This window comes from Electrona antarctica (genome assembly GCF_951216825.1).
Source record: "Electrona antarctica genome assembly, chromosome: 14".
In the NCBI taxonomy this organism is placed as follows: domain Eukaryota; kingdom Metazoa; phylum Chordata; class Actinopteri; order Myctophiformes; family Myctophidae; genus Electrona; species Electrona antarctica.
This window is the reverse complement of record NC_136795.1, coordinates 26,225,543-26,245,393: the sequence shown is the minus strand read 5'-3', so window position 1 is coordinate 26,245,393 and position 19,851 is coordinate 26,225,543. Positions and strand designations below refer to the sequence as shown.

At 42.1% G+C, this 19,851-nt stretch overlaps 2 protein-coding genes across 5 annotated transcripts in view; one reads left to right on the top strand and one right to left on the bottom strand.

The window, feature by feature from the left end:
* pbx4 (pre-B-cell leukemia transcription factor 4) overlaps positions 1-12,849 on the top strand; it is a 35,390-nt gene extending 22,541 nt beyond the window's left edge. For 2 of the 4 annotated variants that reach the window (XM_079521235.1, XM_079521233.1), the window contains 6 exons: positions 1,075-1,319; positions 2,147-2,337; positions 3,048-3,183; positions 3,924-4,080; positions 8,763-8,849; positions 9,209-12,849. In XM_079521235.1, coding sequence (XP_079377361.1) covers positions 1,075-1,319; positions 2,147-2,337; positions 3,048-3,183; positions 3,924-4,080; positions 8,763-8,806 — 773 coding nt within the window. In that variant the 3' untranslated portion in view covers positions 8,807-8,849; positions 9,209-12,849. Of the gene's footprint in view, positions 1-1,074; positions 1,320-2,146; positions 2,338-3,047; positions 3,184-3,923; positions 4,081-6,909; positions 7,014-8,762; positions 8,850-9,208 lie in introns of all 4 variants that reach the window. The other 2 variants (XM_079521236.1, XM_079521234.1) reach the window with 2 other exon arrangements.
* Positions 12,850-13,801: 952 nt separating this feature from the next.
* On the bottom strand, positions 13,802-17,588 carry lpar2a (lysophosphatidic acid receptor 2a). The gene is made up of 4 exons (XM_079520036.1): positions 17,135-17,588; positions 15,834-16,586; positions 14,955-15,220; positions 13,802-14,359 (listed from the first exon to the last, which is right to left on the bottom strand). The coding sequence occupies exons 2-4, from the start codon at positions 16,582-16,584 to the stop codon at positions 14,228-14,230; spliced, it is 1,149 nt and encodes a 382-aa protein (XP_079376162.1). The 5' UTR covers positions 16,585-16,586; positions 17,135-17,588; the 3' UTR covers positions 13,802-14,227.
* Between the last annotated feature and the right edge of the window lie 2,263 nt (positions 17,589-19,851).

The following is a 19,851-nucleotide window of genomic DNA, read 5'->3' as shown; positions in this document are numbered from 1 at the left end:
AATAAACTTCAATGTCTACAGCAAAGAAAGACTTCTGTAGTTGAAACTTTGTGTGTGTGTGTGTGTGTGTGTGTGTGTGTGTGTGTGTGTGTGTGTGTGTGTGTGTGTGTGTGTGTGTGTGTGTGTGTGTGTGTGTGTGTGTGTGTGTGTGTGTGTGTGTGTGTGTGTGTGTGTGTGTGTGTGTGTGTGTGTGTGTGTGTGTGTGTGTGTGTGTGTGTGTGTGTGTGTGTGTGTGTGTGTGTGTGTGTGTGTGTGTGAGAGAGAAACTGTGAGAGAGAGATGAGCACATGGCTGAAGGCTGACAGAGGTCTTGGTTTAATACAGTGGTGGAGTGGAGCGGCTGAAAGCTATACTTATGGCCAGCGGGGCTCATAGTGACAGCACATGCACTCCCATTACTAGTGCCATGCCTCATGTGACTCTCTCCCTGGCAGGTTGCCACTGAGGGGCTACACTGCCCTCTGCTGTTTGGAATATGTCGGGAGCTGTGACAGTATAGGCTCATTGAGGATTCAGCCTGATGGCTCTGCCCTGCTGCTGTGACTCAGGACAGGGAACGTTTGCCTGGGTTTTGACAGCTCTGCACAATTTTAGCATTGATAAGGTGTCCTCCTGTGCACTCCTTAGAGCCCACAGTATTAGCCTGGTGTATGGGGGGGGGGGGGGCTGCCATTTCGGCTTTCAAAGTACTTTATCCACTTTAACCCATTAAGATGAGAGGCCGATTCTACGGAAGCGCATGTTTCGTGTCAGTGGTCCGTTGTCAATGTTGTCATGTCAACAACCCCCAAAATGATATGTATTTGACTGCCGAACCCCACACCTCAAAATATTGTTTCCCAGAAGCAAAGATTTGAGTAAAAAATCTCCGCTTTAAAAACTGCATATATTCAAAGATTTGCGTAATAGCCAATTATAAAATATGGTTAAAGAGGTTCAAATCTAAAGTGTGTGTGACACAGATGCTTTCCCGGTCTTAATGGGTTAACCCATGCATCCATATTTTGGGCACATTTTCAAAACCTGAATGACTGAATAAATAAATCTCTCTTTCTCTCTCTCTCCCTCTCCTAGTGCTAAGTATCCGGGGCGTGCAGGAGGAGGAACCTCAGGACCCTCAGATCATGCGTCTGGACAACATGCTGTTGGCGGAGGGCGTGTCGGGACCCGAGAAGGGCGGAGGCTCGGCGGCAGCGGCCGCAGCCGCAGCGGCGGCCGGGGGCTCGCCCAACGACGGCAGCATCGAGCACTCGGACTACAGGGCCAAGTTAGCCCAGATCCGCCAGATATACCACTCTGAGCTGGAGAAATACGAGCAGGTTGGTTGCTTCTACAACTGTACATGCCATCTATCTAAAAATGCACCACATCTTTGTGGGTACGTCTGTAGTCCACGTAACTCGAGAACCGGTCGCCCCACCGACTTCGAATTTGACACACGCGTCCCGCACCACCACAGGGAGTGCAATGCCCGGTGTCAAGTTCGTCGGGTCGACGGTTGCCCAGAACCAGCACAAATGCCTCTGCCCAGGCTCCGGACAGGGCCCAAATCCAGTTCACCCCTACATCTCCATATATGGAGCTGGCCTGTTCTGACATCACAATGACGTTCTGACATCATAATGATGCGTGACCTCGCCCTTTATTAGCCAATTGATCACACCTGATCACCCCTCCAACGGGCACTGTTCTAGTAGTACTAAATGCAAGTGTAAAGTGTAAATGTGTATATTTTGGTATAATGGTATGATTCGATGGTGGTTGTCTTTATGGTTGGGTGTTATGGAAACAACTTAACAAGTCTAATCTCAACAATGTTTTTGACAAAATACCTTTATCTCGATAGTGGATAGAATATTAATATTTATTTATTTATTTTGAATTCCTAAATGGCAAAATTAGCCAATGTATAAGCTTACAATGTCTCACAATGCAACAAGTGCAACAATGCAACAAGATACAGCGAGTTTGTAGATTGTGTATTTAAAAAAAAAAACCCACTTGTGTCCTATCACGATATAACAATATCCAAAGTCCCAGCTGATGGCAAGTCTCTAACCATATCAATATAATATACAGTAGATATATTGCCCAGCCCTGCTTGTCTTCCCATAATGAAGTTCCTCTCGCTACTTTGTCACTCCAGGCATGCAGTGAGTTCACCAACCACGTGATGAACCTGCTGAGGGAGCAGTCTCGCACACGGCCCATCTCTCCAAAGGAAATTGAGCGAATGGTTGCCATCATCCATCGCAAGTTCAGCTCCATCCAGATGCAGCTCAAACAAAGCACCTGCGAGGCCGTCATGATCCTGCGTTCCCGCTTCCTTGACGCCAGGTATGTCTGTCTGTGATGATGGTGTCCGTTTTCACTGCCTGTGGGGGTTGGAGCAGTAGTTTTCAAAGTAGGGTCCTTGGGGGGGGGGGGGGGGGGGGGGGGGGTTACAGGGAGTCCCTCACCAGTCTCTTAACCACATGAAGCCTAGCATCCCATTTCTGGGGTGAACATTTGTTGAAAATAGCTACAAGCTCACAAGGCGGTGTGGAGCTTTTAAATCGGCTAGAGATTTGGTGTAGAGGGCCCCCTGGAGGACCCTGGTTAATTAAGAACATGGGGTTTAATTGGTTAATTTCCCATCATTCAATTCACTTGAACTAATTACGATGCAAACAAATGTCACGAGTGACTCTTCTAACATGGAAGTAGGGGTGATACTGAAACTAATGTATAATTATGACATTTAAACAATTTAATTTAAACAAAAGACACACTAGGACAGAATCTTTTTAAATTGGGGGTCATGGCATAATGAAAGTCTAAATGGGAGTCAGTGACATGAAAAGCCCATGTTGTTAAGCCTGATTTAGACTTTGTCGTTTACCAGTGTTGTGCGCTGAACTACAAGGTCTGCTATTCTGCCTTGCAACAAACGTATCTGCATGTCTGTCTCTGTGATTAGAGGTAGTACTCCAAATGATGTGAACACGTCGAGGTATTGGCGTGTCGTGCATGTTGGTCATTTGCATCTTTTCTTTTTTGTTTGTCAGGCGTAAGAGGCGTAACTTCAACAAGCAAGCAACAGAGGTGCTGAACGAGTACTTCTACTCCCACCTGTCCAACCCTTATCCCAGCGAGGAGGCCAAAGAGGAACTGGCCAAAAAGTGTGCGATCACCGTCTCTCAGGTGAGCAGCACAGCCAATACACTCACTAGATCAGTGGTTCCCAAACCATTTAGCCTGTGACCCAAAAGAGAAATTAGACATTTGCCCGGTAACCAAACTAGTGAAAATAGCAGATCTACAAGCTCACAACGTTGTGAGCTTGTAGATCTATTAATTTCACTACTTCTTAAACATTACATTTGTTTTCTAATTTATGGCGTTTCTTTGATTTTTCTTTTATTTCTTCATGAAATTACTGGAAAAATTAAAAAATATATAATTGGCCATTTGATGCAGCCAATGTGTCCAGATTTCTGAAGACTTTAAATCCCTATTTAGAACAGGTCATAGGCAAATGTTTTCTAAAATACCTCATCTACAAGCTCACAAAGCATAGCAATGTGCTAAAATGACCCTTTCTCACACAAAATATTAGTCAAAACATCTGTAGTCTAGGACGACCAATGGAGCCGGGCGGGGAGGGCCATCTTTGTCAGTGTACTACCTGTTAAGCACGGAGCGGAACTGTGAACAATAGCGTGTTTCCCTGCATGCATTGCTTCCTCCTGGAGAAACTCCTCACTCCTCCTCAGGTGAAAATAAACTGCCGTCATCAGATGAGACGTGGTTGTGTGTGCACTTCCTAGGACCAACTGTACAAGTTAGAAGTGAAGTGGGAATATGGAATTGGCATAATCACAAAATTGGGAGGGAAAAAAGTATGGAAAAAAAGAATGTCTACATCTCGTTCTCTTCCTCAGGTTTCTAATTGGTTCGGCAACAAGAGAATACGCTACAAGAAGAACATTGGTAAGTTCCAGGAGGAAGCGAACCTCTACGCAGTTAAAACAGCGGTGGATGCTGCCAATGTGTCGGCGCAGGCTAGCCAGGCAAACTCTCCAGCGACGCCCAACTCAGGTACCACGTGTTCCATTAGTCTCTCATAGCCCTCCCCTTGTCATTGGACCTCAGTGCCTCTATACACACATACATACACACACACACTCACACTTAAGTTCATACTAGGCTGATAAAACAAATGTGATCAGAGTCCCTTCCTGTCCTGAGGCGATCCCAGACTGCACAAGAAACTGGATCTTGCAGTCAGGCTGGCCAGCTGGCACACAACATGCATGTGTGAAGCCGAGTTGAATCATCCTATTTCATGTCACGTCAATTGACTGGCAATGAGCGACATGTGAAGCAGAGCAGGCCTTAGTAACTTACACAGTATGGGCTGGGCGATGGATAAAATGTCACAATAGTGGGGGTGACTGTTGCTGCTTTCATAAAATATCGATATATTGCCCACAATGCCCAGCCCAAACAAACAGAAACAGACACATGCTTTTATTTGATGTATTTGACCTGCTGTCTGTGTTCTTGCTTAATTTAAGCAACATAATTCCAAAGGCGTCTGCATTTCTTTTTTACTGACTGCTCGATATGTTTGTTTGTTTTGACACAATTATCTACTCGAGTTTGTTATCACAATATGTTTCTGGGTTTCAGAACCTTATCTTGGCCTCCAATCACGAAAATGGCCTCTTCATTACACAACATTGTGTCAACAATGAACAAACAAAGATGGCAGAAATGTATGCAAAGATTTTGTTGGACATTTTAACCTGCTAGCCATTAAGTTTACCTATTTGACCACGATCATTCAAGACATGCAAGGAAGGAATTGATTGGCAATTTGACCTTTTCAAATGGTAAATACTAAATAGTACAAATCATACATTAGATGCCAGGGTAAAATAATTCTGATATAAACAAATATCCTTTGTACTTGTCAGAGAAGGTGATTGACTGATTGTTGTCTCTGTTATAGTAGCTTGCTACTAATATTGAGTTTTACAAGAGACTTACTTAACTCCTATATTGTGCAGTCTGGGGTACCTTAGGTCTCTGCTTGCATGAGTACAGTAGTACATGGAACTTGTGATGTGTGATATGTCTGCTGGTTTGTTGTTAAGTGTATGTTCAGAACATTGAGGATGTAGCTTGACCCATGTTGAAAATTTTCATTGATCATCCATATTGATCTTAATGGATTTTAGTTGCGACAACTAATTGCTAAAATCCATAAATAATACTTGACAATCAATTAATAAGGCTTTGTTAGCCGCTATTCAGTATCGGTAAAGCCCTTATTCAGTATCGGTCTGATACTGGACAAAAACAACGCATCAGATGTGGATTCAAAATTAAAAAAAATAAAACATAATCTGACGAGATCGATTGACAAATCCAGCCTGCAACATTACCAAAGCGCCTTGGACAAAGGCGTTATATAAATGCACCATTTACCATAGTGTAGCAGCATTTATTTATTAGCACATCAGAGCTGCCTGCAGTCGTCATGTCAGTTTTTTTTACGCTTGGGTTGGAGTAAAGCTAAACCTATTCAATGTGAGTGTTTTTATGATTGACGGCAGTATTTCACAGCTTATTAACAGCTTTGTTGTTTTTAAGAGAATTAAAATTTGTATTTGGATTGCTATTCGGTATTGTCAGATACTCAAGGTTGTGTTTCAGAAATTAAAAAGGCATCCTTAGTTATTGATTTATGTCCGTCAATCATCCTCATTGCTCATTTTACTATATGTAATGATGTCTCACCCTGCTTGCTATTTGGAGTGCAATGTGGGGTCTTTCTATGCACGTGCGCGCACACAAGCTGATACTAGTAACCTCTATTTGCTAAGTTGCAGATAGGAGCAGGTAGGTGCTCACTCAGTTAATTCTACTCATAGATGCAGCATGTTGTGAACAGTGGTGGAAAGTTTACTTTACTGGAGTATTTCCAATTTACTATAATTTTACATCTACTCCACAGTACTACATCTCAGAGAGAAATATTGTACTTTTACTCCACTACAAACATTTGAAAACCTTAGTTACTTTGTAGATTTTGATCATTACTAATAGAAGACATACAGTAACCACTTCAGCCCTATATACTACATAGGCCATTTGAAAAGAGACAATCTGCTTTTTTCAAAAAGATTTGTATACATTTTATACATTTGACTACTTTTGTACTGTAACAATAACCAAGTATTTCTACATTGCAGTATTGATACCTTTACTTGGTTAAAAAATGTCAGTACTTTTTCCACCAATGGTTGCAATCAGTTTATGTAAAAGTTAAATTCCCTTTGTCTTCCATAACTGTCAGTCAAACACCTGAGCACAATATCAACCTCTGATGACGGAGGAACTTCACCAAGTCAGTGGAGCCGACATTTGACTTAAATATTCACTCAATAGTCCAAATAAAAACAAAGGTGTAACCTTAAATTATTATACCTTAATAAATATGCTTGGTTTGGTTAATCTGTGGAAATGCACTTGAAGTGTTTATGTGAGCATAACGGATGTCACATGTACATATTGATTGATAAGCTGAAGGGCCCCTGGCCACCAGGCCTTCAAAATGAGACGTGCCTAATAGCTCCCGTTGGTGTTGGGAGAGATTGGTGACGCATTAGTGGCTTCCAGGCATTTCATTAATCTGGGTCAGTTGGCTTTGGACCGCTTGGTTAAGGTTTTCATGGGCGTTTTGGTTCATTATCCCAGTATTGTAAATAAGATGCAGTCATGATCAATATATCATGTTGAAGCTGTGGCGGAGGTCATGAGGCGTGACCGTACTATTGGCAATCAGTGCCCATGACCACCAGTGACCTTTGACCCCAGGGCACCCTGACATGCCTGATTGGCTGCGTGTATTGCCTACAGGGTCATCGGGGTCATATAACTTGTCTCACACAGGTGACGCCTACCTCGGCCTGCGTTCACTCAACGGGGAGGGTCTCAACATAGCCCCCTCCCTGCAGCCGCAGGTATGCAATAAGGACATCTGCAGAACCTACCCCCAATGCCCTCAACTCAGCCCCCTGATGTCCCTGGACACTCAGCCCCCTGATGTCCCTGGACACTCAGCCCCTAGTGTAGCACCCTCTTGCCCTGACCTCACCCCGGATGTTGCCCTGTAATTACCTTTATCCCCTTCCTGTGCTCTGTGGTTCCCTGACCCGTTTAGCCAGTGTAGTGAACGTGGTACTTCAGCCCAACCCCATCACCACTATTAGTGCATGTGTTCCCTTCAGACCATCTCAAACCATTCCATCTCTGCACATTAAATTTCCTCAGATCTGACCACCTTTGTGTTTGTGCCCTGTGTTTGTGGTACCCTGAGTGCCCCTTGTTTGTGGTACCCTGGCATCCTATAGTGTGTGTGTGTAGTTTCAATGTACATATTATAGATTCTTTGATATTATACTGTTTAGACTGATATTAGGTTGTTGGTTTTCCTTTGATCCTAGATTACTATTTCTATGCATTTGACGTATTATTGAGTATCTGCCAAATGCCTAAATTGTACCCTGTACTGTGTGTGTGCGGTACCCTACTAAAGCTCTGCATCAGGAGCCAGGATCCTGCAGGAGCTGTGGCAATTATTTCGGTAGCAGGTGGTATATAAAAAAATCACACCCGTGTGAAGTGAGGGGCGCTGTTATCATCTTCCAACATCGCTACCAATGTATATATACATCTTTTGGCGTAATTATCAGACAAAACAAACATGGACAAAACAAACATTAAACTCTGTTCATTTCAATGGGGTTTTTAATGTTTGTTTAAGGAAAAACAAAGCGCCCCTCAATAACCTGCGGGCAGGTCAAAAAAACCAAACAAACCTGCAGGTCCCCCAAAGTCCTGATATAGCACACCTGTAACCTGAAGCATGTGTGGTGCTTTATTTTAACACAGGGTGGAGCCCTGTGCAGGACTGTTTTCTTAATCCCACTCTCTCTCTATCACTCGCTCACTCACTCACTCACTCGCTCGCTCGCTCGCTCGCTCACTCACTCACTCACTCACTCACTCACTCACTCACTCACTCACTCACTCACTTTCTGTTTCAGTTTGTAATGTTTTGAGGTCCCAATGGAAATATTACAGCATATTTTAGTACTAGACGGTAATATTGCAGGATTATACTTGAGCCGTATTCGGCACTGAAATACGGCGGGTAGGGAATGGTCAGAAATCCAGCGAGAGCGCGACTAAGAAAACCGTCTTGCACGCGGCTTTACCCTGTGCTTGTGGCACCCTGTGGAAGCACACAGTTTTGTTGTCTCTGAGGGATCCAGTAATCTGCCGTTGTGTTCCACGGCTCAGTGTTCTCAATTAGAATGAGGGAAAGAATGGTGGATGGAGAATAATATAATCCTGAGCCCTCTGGCTTCAAATACAGTAATTGATTCCATGGGAATAAGAGCAGAACTGGCAAAGTAGTGTTTAGTTTAGTGGGTATCCAATCTATCCATGGCGTCAAGCAGTAGCAATGACCCGATGAGTGGAAAGAGATGACAGAGCTTGTAGTGGAGAAACCTCCACGAGGTTTCCATTAATGCATAGGCATTAATGGATGCAGCAGAGGTGTGTGTGTGTGGGAAGCTGTCAATTATCTGCCTGGCCAATGTCTGTGTGTATTCTGAAAGAAGGCTGTATGTGGCGGTGCTTTGTGTTCCAACATAAAGATGTTTAGTGGTAAAATGTCCTGGGTTTCTTTCCGTCTCCGATAGGTGGATACCCTGCGCCATGCTACACACCTGACGGGCGGCTATGAGGAGCTGTCAGGTAGCGGCCTCTACACCCCTCACCACCTGGACGTGAGTACTAACTTTAGAGTGCTCTTTAGTCTTTTTCAGTAGTAACTTGATAACAAAGCCAAGATTTCTTCCTTTGTGTGCGCTGCACTTCAATCAGCCTGGAAAGTTCTGGCATCAATTGGCTTGAGATAAAACAGCTGTAGTAATGTTACTATAGTTAGCTTGCGATAAAACAGCTGTACTAGTGTTGTTACCATAGTTACAATGTGATTTTGTAATGAATCTGACTGTATGTTTTTTTACTGGTAACTCTCATATCGTACCAGATAGGAAATTAGTTATAGCAACTACTTTGAATAATAAACTGAATGTTTTGACGGCCAACATAAGCAAGTGTTTTCCTTTCCTCTTGCTTGCAGGCTAACAGCTGGCAGGATGCCACCAACCCCCCGTCAGTCAGTTCTCCTCTTGGTCCTCCTGGCAGCGTCCATTCTGACACCTCTAACTGAGCTGGCACCTCTCCTTAACACTTTACCACCTTCCAGCCATCACCTCCACTGACCACTACCGTCTGTCCCCACCTTCTGCTGACCACCAGCCACCTCCGGAGACTCACCAAGTTGTAATACACATCCTCGTATGCACACATCTTACTGGAGTGCAGGAAAGGACAACTGGACACTATCCAGGAGGAATATGTGCTCCGTAACTCTTTGACATGGAAGAGCGGGCCAGAACGGACAGATGTCAAAACAGATAACACGACCTTTGGTTTTAATAAACCTGTTGAATATCACTTGACCTGGCTGTGTAAGACGACCATGATGTCTGTACATTATTTGTGTATATGCACGTCTTGACTCCCCACAATGTATCCACACGACCTGCCCATGTCCTAATTGACCTCTGCTCTCTTCCCTCAGTAGAGGAGCCTAGTCCCTTTTGCTCTGGAAAACCGTGTGATCGCCTGTACCTCACAAGGCGTTGGCATTTGATTAGAGTCGCTGAGACTCTACCGATATGGATCACTAGGGAGCTCTGCTCACCTTGCTTGTACCAAAGTGCTGCCCAACTAGTTGTCACCACTTATGTTCCTCCATGAACAACCACTGGCAACTAAACACAAATAACACCATTGTATCTTCCATCCTTCAATGCTTGATGTAATTGCTTTGGTGGGGCTTCTCTTAACGTGAAATACGTATATCAATAGTTCAGATTTGCACATTATGTGCATGCACCCCAACCAACACGAGCACACTCACACACACATACATACACACACACACACACACACACACATACAAACCTCTCCAACTTTTTCCAACTCTTTTCCAGGAAAGGAAACATATGAGATCTGTCAAGCACAAACTTTTGCACCTTTTATCATGGGTGCCTCTACCTGGTAACTGTAGTTATGGGAGTCACTGCTATAGCCAGTCCTGAATCTGGACCAGACATGACACGTCAGGGCTACGGATGGAGGAAAATGATCCTCTGTGGATGTAACTAACAGACCCTTTCTTTGCTAACCAATAGAGGGTGTAGTAGATGGCTTGTAGACTTTACTTCTTGCTTTCTTTCAACAAGTTTTATTTGATTGTAGCTTGTTTTCTAATGCTGTTTCACCAAGAATGCACCAGCCACCAAAAAAAAAAAGTAGTTCAATAACAGGTCAGGAGAAAGAGAGATTCTGGGGGGCAGTGGTTATATATCTGAGACAAATGTGACATGACTTTAGAAACGTGACCGTCTTCCATGCATGTAGGATTTTTAGGTGTGATAATATGGTTTTCATTTAATCTTCAAGTTTTTTAGCTTTTCTTTTTATTAACAAAAGAAAGGGTATTATGATATCAGACAGACCAAAAAAAAAAAGAATAAATGCATCATGCACTGCAATGATGTGTGTTTCTGCGTGTGCGTGTGTACAGTGTTCCCTGGGCGACTCGGTTGAACTGGCTGGTGCACCAATACATTTCACGGGAATGTAGTCCATGGGTGCTTCCACCAACCAATGAGAAACTAGATGGGGATGGATGGGGGACTGGGATCTCCTCATAACTTGAAACCTGTAAGCTCACAGGCCCACTGCAACACGCTCCAACCTTCTATAGTACCAAAAATATCATGATCAACAATGTAATTATGACTCTCTGTCTCACTAAAGTAGGTGTGCAGCCACCTTTTTCAGTTTGAGGAGAGGAGGGAATTCTATTTGTATCTGTGTCTTTCTGTGTGTGATGTTGTCATTCCTCAAGTTATTTTGATTTTTGGGGCGGGTGGGTTGCGGGGTACTTTGTGGGACGATGGGTGGATTGAGGACTGTCATATCACACCTGTGGTTTGATTGTATTGTGTGCAGTTGAGCACCCATTCCGTGAGAAGGCATGTTCTCTCACTTACCTATATTTGAACAGATTCTGGTCAACCAGAGTATTTTGTTTTCCTTTTTTTCTTTGATTTGGCCAATTGGCAAGGGCTCCTCTCTCTGTTACCAAAAAGGCAGCATTGGGTGTATTCAAATCTAAACAGGTGTACAAGACCCGCAGCCGATGTTCTTGGACTTCAACCCTTTGAACTATTTTATACATCAATTATGTGAATAACAAAGCATTTTGATAAGATAAAGCCTTATGAAGACTCCCAATGTAAATCCAGACTTTGTTGAAACGATGTTACAGAACAAAACTTGGGTCCATCACATGTATATCCCACATTTAAGTATTTGTTTGCTGTTACGCCCATTTCATATGGCTATATCTTACAAATAGTGTTATCACCACACCAAATTATCTTTAGCCCATTTTTCTACCAGTTGTAATGGATGTCACTGTACAGTTTGTGGAATGTTTCAGTATTTTTTCCTCTTTTATACCTTTTTGACGTTTTGTTTGGGTGAGATTTGTTTGGCCTTTATTGTCTCGCAGGGGTCACAATTACTCTGTTTTTATCATTCTTTTTTTTGGATATAATTTGGGTCTTTTTGTTACATAACTGGGTTACAATATGGGGTTTACATGTATAATATGTTTGATGCTGTGGAAAAATCTATTGGAGGTTTCTCATATGCAACATTTGATTTGTTAATCAGTGGACTGATTATTTTACTGATACTTTTCTTTGACCTTTCACTTTTGTTAATCTCTCTCTCTCCCCCTCCCTCCAAACATACCTGACCAATTAAAATAGTTGCTTTTCAGGGGGAGAAAAGTGCTTAATTTGTTTACAAAAGGCCAACTGCCATTGAAGCTTTTCTGTAGCTAGTGACATTCCTGTAGCAGCCTGAAGGTATATGGCTCTTTGGTTCTCTGAGTTTGACTAGATGTCACCATGGATTCCAATGCAAATAAAAAATGTTGTCAATCAGTGTAATTGGATATAATTGGAATGTGTGCCAATACGTTTGGCACCATGAAATTAGGGGACCATGCACAAAAAGGGCTTTAGATGTATAAAACATCCATCACTGTACCATTCAGATCCAAACTAAGCACCATAAGCGTGCACTTTGGTCATCTTCCTTTCCAGCATTAATGCAGTTCTTAAGAAAAGGACACAGTTTATGCAGGAATTGATTTGGAAATGGTACTATACTAATTGTCTTCAACATTGGCCTGTACACTCATACCTAATTTATGCTCCATTTTACAGCTTCAAATGGCTTCTCTGGCACCTCTACAAGCTCAATGCATTGATTGCACCTTCAGCATGAGCTTTTAGATCTGCCATTTTATTTTCGTCAAGCGACATTGTATGACACGGTATAGTCGGGCTGTACTTATGAATGACTTCCACAGCACCAAATGTTATTTAACCATTTGATTACTTTGTTTTATTAGTATATTTGTATCTCCCCTTCACTATCCCTTGTATTTACCCCTCTCTACCTCTGTCTTTCCATTTCTCTTGTATATAATCCCTACTGTTTTCAGACTTGTGAGTCTGTATGAACTCCTTTTATACCTCAACTTTAGAATTGTTCTAGAAAGAGTTAAAAGGAAGAATATGACAAATTGTAGTGTTCTTATTAGAAAACTAATAAAATGATTTAGTGTGATTTTTTTTTCAGTATGTTTTGTTCTTGGCAGCCCTGTCAAAGATGGGGGGGGGGGGGGATGTAAATTATGCCATTCAGACCAGCAGAACACTGGTTTGAAGCAAAACTCAGTTTCATTCCAATCGCTACAACTACTGGTTGTGACAAAACCAAACTGATTCCTTTGTCAAAATGTAAGTTTATTTGAAGTAGTGATGCATGGCAACTATAATGCATTAATTGGTGTTTTCTAAGTAAATTGTAGGGTTGAGATTGAGAATACATTAGATTATCACTGTATAGCCTGATTTAACCATTAACATATTAAAACCAGGAAGGCATCTGTGTCATTTTAGATTTTAACCACTTTATTATTTAATACTTTGGCTATTCAAAAATAGCAGTTATACAAGCTCATAGGTGATGTGCTATGAGTTTGTAGATCTAAAGTGAACATTTTTAACTCCAATCTTTTCTTCTGGGGTTCCCTGGAACAAGTATTTTGAGATGGAGCGGTCTGTGGCCAAATACATATAATTTGGGGAAAGTTTGAGCAGCTTTTCAGAACATTTAGGATTTAGCAGACATTTTTAGAAGCTCCATTGCTATATAATGCAATGTGACAATCAACTGAAGTTCCTATTGTCAGCTGTTTGACGTTTTTAGTTTTAGCCAAACTCAACCAAATCACTGATTTGGTTGAGAAAGGTCAAAGGTGAGGCCAAATTTGAAAACTGGATTTTCATTAAACCAGCAGGGAGCGATCACAAATGTTACATTTTTTTTATTTTAATTCTTATGACAGCTTAACTAAAATGTGTTTACAGACCTTATTACATAATCAAACAAGCATGCTTGATGTTTTATGTTTATGAGCTTTCATACTGCCTCAAGTCTTTAAAATGCATTATGCATGTTTTGAGATAGTGATGAGTTTCAGAAGTACCAAATATGCCCCCTGAAAAAACGAATATACACAAGTACATTTATTCAACAAAATATCTCAAAACACTTTGGTCGTAGATATCGACACCAAATTTAGAAGTGTCTGCCAATAATTTCAGTCACAAAGGCTGTGTTGATATTCAAGTCTAATATTTTTTTTTAAAGTTGCACGATGTATAACATCTGAATCTAGAAATCAAGCTCAACACAGCATTGCAATAATCCAGTATCCTGAAATGACTGTACTTCACCAAAACAAATATTAATTTCAATTCAGTGCAGTCATGCACGTTTATATTCTCACATATCAATTCATTACATATACAAGCATGGCAAAGAAGTAGGTAACAAGCTGTGGTAGTTGCCAGACAGAATCTCATTGAGGTGAAAGACCTAAATGAAAGCAGACCCTCTTAATCGCCACTGTGGATATCTTTGAAGACAGCAAAAGAGGTTATGTCCTTTCTGGCTGTAGAAACCTAGAGGTCATCATATCATAGTCCAACTTTTGCCTGTCATTCATGTGCTGTGCCTGTGACATATAGACGCCGTTGTCCTCCGATTTCTGGACACAAACAATACCTTCCTGTAAAAGTAAACATAATTAATTATAGCATCCCAACTGATATTGAAACAAGAGTACAAGGATGGTCACTCACAATTCAAGACTTTTGTCATAATATTACAATCTGCCAGGGGAGTACGTTTCCAAGCAAGATTGTTCACCTTTACTGACTTTAGTGTCTAAAAATAACACTATCATTCTGAACTTTGAATGTGTGGAGAGATTGGAGTCAGGGGACCAAATTCATGAGTAACAAGATGAAAGGAAGGAATTGAGGAATGTTCCTGCCTGGTTCCTGCTGGCGCCTGGTACAACATTGTTTTTCTTTTGATCCGTTTCACTTTAAAAAGGAGTAATTCTTTATGGAGATCCGAGTAATTCACACTCACCGCCCACAAAAAGGACAAACTAGATGCTGTGTGAAACAATGTACATTTTATGCAATAAGCAATACTAACTTCCCTTCCTGTTGACCAAGACAATAAGTACCAATGTTAATGAAACAGGAGACACTGCCACCCAACATGTAAAATGTCATGTTCATGTTGTAACACAAGGTTTATTGTGTAAATTTGACTCCATTGTACCCATCCCTGATGTGATGCACTGCTAGTACCTCTAGCTGCGGTGTATCAAACGGGACAGCAGATGGCCCCCTCCGATTGTCCTCTGAACCTCTCCCACAAAGCCAGCACAGGATACTTTTGAACGTCCTCCGCATCTCATCATCCCGTAAGGAATAGATGATAGGGTTGATCAAAGAGTTGCATTCCGCTATCACCAAACAGTACTTCTCATATTTGACAGCATTACTAACTTTACCCAACACCCCATCCAGTAAGAGAACGATAAGGCCGGGAGTCCAGCAGATGATGAAGGTTCCTATACAGATGGGAACAGGAAGATGGGAGTTATTGTTGAGAGTTAGTGAATCATTGACGCGACAAATGGAACAATTCCAGCAGATTGTTTGTTGATTGCAATGATTAGGCAATTACAGTTCAAATGTTAATGTTATTAGTCATCTGTTGTTTCACTGATAACTGGCTTTCGGCTATATGAGTAAATAACCTGGAAAGGTATGCGGTGTGGGTTCATCATTTATGACGGGAATTATGTTGTAAATATGGGTGTAACATAGAAGCATCATAGACTTAATGGCATTTCTGAAGCTTCTTCCGTGGAGACATTTCATGACAGATAATGAACCAGACAAGGCAGAACAAACTAAATAGTGCAGTTGTAAGTTGAAAAACCTGTTTAAAGTACGGAAGTGGGACATAAGCAGCTACCAGTCTGTTGAGTTTTGAACACGGTGCCCTGCTTGCTCAACATTACCTGATGTCACAACAAGAGTGCAAATCAAGCGTGTCACCAGCGTTGGTATGTGCGTGGCAACAAGCATAACTTTGTGATACGTTAAGAACAACATAGACTGGAACTGTTGATACTTAGCATCTACACTGATGTCATTATAGAAGAATGTGCTCCTTACCCAGAACCATAGAGATGGTTTTCATCAGATTGACAACCGCCTGCCCGCGCCATATCTCTGTAGTGTGCCGAGACCCTTGCTGGAACTTGTGTCTCACATAGATAAAGATGCGTGTGTACATGGCCACCATGACAAAGAAGGTGAGCAGGTTGAGAACTGCCCAGAAGATGAGGAATTTCCTACTGTAGAGAGGAGCAATGGTGGAGCAGTCCGTGTGATCACACTCACAGTTCCAGAAGATGGAGGGCACCAGTCCCATGGCGATGCCAATGGCCCAGATACACATGATCAGAACCAGCACACGCCGCTTGGTCATTTTGCTGTGCAGCTGCATGGTGATGATGGTCTGGTGGCGCTCCACTGCCACAGCCAGCAGGTTGGCCACAGAGGACGTCAGGCTGATGTCAATCAGAGCCCCGCGGACAAACCACTGCTGCTTGGTGAGGTTTCTGGTCCAGGGGCCCGTGTTCAGAATCAGATTGGTATAGGCTATACCTGCAAACAGGTCAGCCGCAGCCATGTTGCCCAGTAGATAGTAGATGGGGTAGTGGAAGCGACGGTTTTTAAAGATGGCTACCATTACCATCAGATTTGCCAGGACCACTATGAGGCTAAGTGTCAGACCCACTACAAGCACCACCAATTCCCGGGTTGTCCATACTTCAGGGATTTTCTTATCCACCAGTTTGTAGAAGAAAGTAAGATTGTGGCTGTAGTCACAGACATTCTTCCCACTACTTTCCATAGCCATGACTAGTAAAAGAGAAACACAGAAAAATATAGTGAAACTGTAAATATTGTACACATATTACTATAACTCATTTTCAGTAGTCGATCAGATTTAGCCTACTGTCACATCACAGATTTACAGGAGAAGTAAAGTAAAAGTAAAGAATCCATGGTGCTGTTGTAATTAAAAAGTTGTGTAAACAAACTAACTCCATACTATTACAGTCTTAGTGCATGTATACTGTGTATTTAGGCCTACTATAGTCTTGCCTTAGGCTATAGCCTACAGCTAGGCTACAGTCAGGTTTTTGATCTAGAGTAGACTATAGCTATATCCCTGATTCCTAACAAGATGAAGATAAGATAGTAATCCGAATTCTTGTTACAACATGTTTCAGAACTCAGTGAATTCGTGTGGTCTACCCTCAACTCAAATAATATTATTATTTCTGTCCACTATATTCTGACCTATAGCCCAAAAAAAAGTAATCCACCTGCTGCGGTTCGACCACACAGTAACGGATGCCCAGTATCATCAACACTCATTCATGTTGAAGGTTATTAGAACTTACCACTGATTTAGTAGTCTCCATCCAACGCTACTCCTTAAAGAACTCGAAGTTTTACCATACTATAGTAGGCTATAAAACATTCATTATCCAGTTGCGGTATCATATTTTGAAGCGGTCTGTACGACCTACGCGCCGCGGCTCAGAATCATCTTCACTTAACTCAACTGCCAGCTGGTCTTCAAAGTCCGTTTGATGGGCGGAGTTGTAACTTTAGCTACTCTATTATCTATTGGTTAAACTATACTAATACTACTAAACTAATAACTAGGTTAATATAGCGATTAACTGGGTCTGCCCACGGGAGTATTATGAGCGACTCGAGCGAGTATGAAAGTAAAAGTTAAGTAGACCTATGCAAAGTTGCCAAATGGGGAAGCAGCTGTTACCTAGAAGACTAGACAAACATGGTGTAATTCACAGCCAGCCCATGGGTTTTGGTGGCCTTAAAAAAGGTGTGGCCTTGGCCTTGCATACGCACGCACAGTCGCACACACACACGCTGACAAATGCTGGAAGGCATAACAGAACAGGATTTTAATAGGTGTAGATCTGGTGTACCGTGTGTATAGATGCCTTCGTTGGGCCAGAGGGGAGTACTTTGCATGTTGGGACACAGTCAGACAGTAGCCCAAATATATTTTGTGCTGATAAAACATAATGGGGTTGTATTTCTATTTCATTTTACCATTGTATGATTGTAATACCCTCTCTTGATCAAATGAATGTTCCAATCTGAGTTTCTGGGTCAAATTTTTATATTCCGTTCATAGCAAGTAATTTAAATAATTCAATTCGTCTTTTGGTGAATTTAGTTTAATTTAGTTTTTCAAAAGTGAGGGGCGCTCGCATACATCATCATTCTCCATTTCATTGTCAATAGGAATTAGGAAATAGGAATTTGTCACAGGACGAAAATAGCCGATTTGCTCGTCCACATATAGGCCTATGACGTAAATTCTCCTTTCATTGTCAATGGGAGACGAAAATCTACACTATAGCTGAATATAGTAGGGGCTAGCGCCCCTCAAACTTTATTATTTATATAGAACAAAATGAAAGCTCCACCTTTTCTGGTGAAAATATTGTTATGTAGATTGTACAGGTCTCTTGCGACTGTAGGTTGTAGGTCGCATTTACTATGAAAATCTCCTGCATCTCCCGTTGGTCACGCATCAGTCATGCCTCCATATATGGTCACGCCTCGTGACATCATGCATGCCTCCATATCTGGTCACGCATCGTGACATCACGCCTCCATATATGGTCACGCCTCGTGACATATCACGCCTTGTGACATATGTCATACCACCATATATGGCCATTTCCATTATATGAAGATCACGACACTAACCTCATCTAACCCTATAACCATATATGGAGCCTGACCTCAAACTTCAAGCTGACCTGTGACCAGATCCAAACTGTTCATTTGAGGGACAGAAGTATCGCTCGTGTGGGACAAGTGGGATGGGGCCATGGGGGGACCCCGTCCCACTTGTCCCACACAAGCGATACTGGAGTACCGGGTTAGCAACTTAACCAGTAGCTTAACCGGTAGGAGATATAGAACTCCACGGTATGTGTATAATAGATTTAAACACTCTTTTGTTCCCCTGTCAATCAAAATGCTCAATCAGAGATTGCCAAATCCACTTTATTGACTAGTTGCACTTTATCAAGTGAATGTGTGCAATATCTCTGTTTTGTATGTTGGGTGTTTCATGGTGTTTTTCCTTTTCTTATGTGAACGTCTGTTATTTGTATGCAGCTGTGATTTCTCCCAAGGGAGACAAATAAAGACAACCTTGAACCTTGAACCTACTACTTGAGTGCTTTATTAAATGCCTTGATGTAATATCCGACCATAGGCCTATTGGGTATAAACTCCTCTGGTGTCTCACATTTTGTTTTAAAATCATGCTTTATTTTTTATTTTTATGCTATTTTAACAGGCTTAAAAACACATCTTGCAGGAAGAGACAATGAGAGAGCTTTACAACAGAAGGCCAACTATTATGGGACTAAACTATTAGGGTATTTGAACACTGATGCAATTGCCTGCCAGTCACAATGTGGGACAGGGTCTCAATTTGTGGGACGCCTGAAAAGTCTTGGAAATGAGGGACTGTCCCACGCAAAGAGGGACATCTGGTACCCTAATTCCATATGTTGATCCTTCCCCACCCGTCCTTCCTGTTTTGACATTCCATATGTTGATCTGACCTCATCAAACCCTGTACACTCAAGACACGCTCCATATATGGCCAGTAGGCCTACAGAATTCATTCCATATGATTTGATCCCCCATGCCAAAGCGCCAGAACTCGCCCATGTCTGCCATCTGCTGCCTTAAGGCCTATTCATAGTCTGGATTTTCGGTGGTGAGCTGACCACCGGAGCTGAAATAACGTTGAGCGGTGGTGAGTAAAAACAGAGAGAAGGGCTGGAGCGGTGGCGGTGGTTTGCTCTTCACCGCGGCTCGTGACGTCATGTTGTAGTTCAGTGGTCACCCCACCACCGAAAATCCAGACTATGTATGAGCCTTTAGGCCTTCAGGATGTCTTACTGGTGGTTATTATGATTATTATTTTAAGTAACATAAGGAACCTAGTTTGATGACTAGATCTGGGCAATCTCACAATGTCCTTGGGGCACAATATAGTTCTATAATTATTTTCGCTCCTATGCCACCAAAATGTGGAACGCCCTACCAACAG

What these genes read in the sequence shown, in the direction of transcription:
- lpar2a (XM_079520036.1), bottom strand. Translation starts at nt 16,584, where the DNA reads ATGGCTATGGAAAGTAGTGGGAAGAATGTCTGTGACTACAGCCACAAT. An exon ending in AACCATCTCTATGGTTCTGG is followed by an intron (nt 15,221 to 15,833) that starts GTAAGGAGCACA and finishes CCATCTGTATAG; the next exon opens with GAACCTTCATCATCTGCTGG. An exon ending in TTGATACACCGCAGCTAGAG is followed by an intron (nt 14,360 to 14,954) that starts GTACTAGCAGTG and finishes TTACTTTTACAG; the next exon opens with GAAGGTATTGTTTGTGTCCA.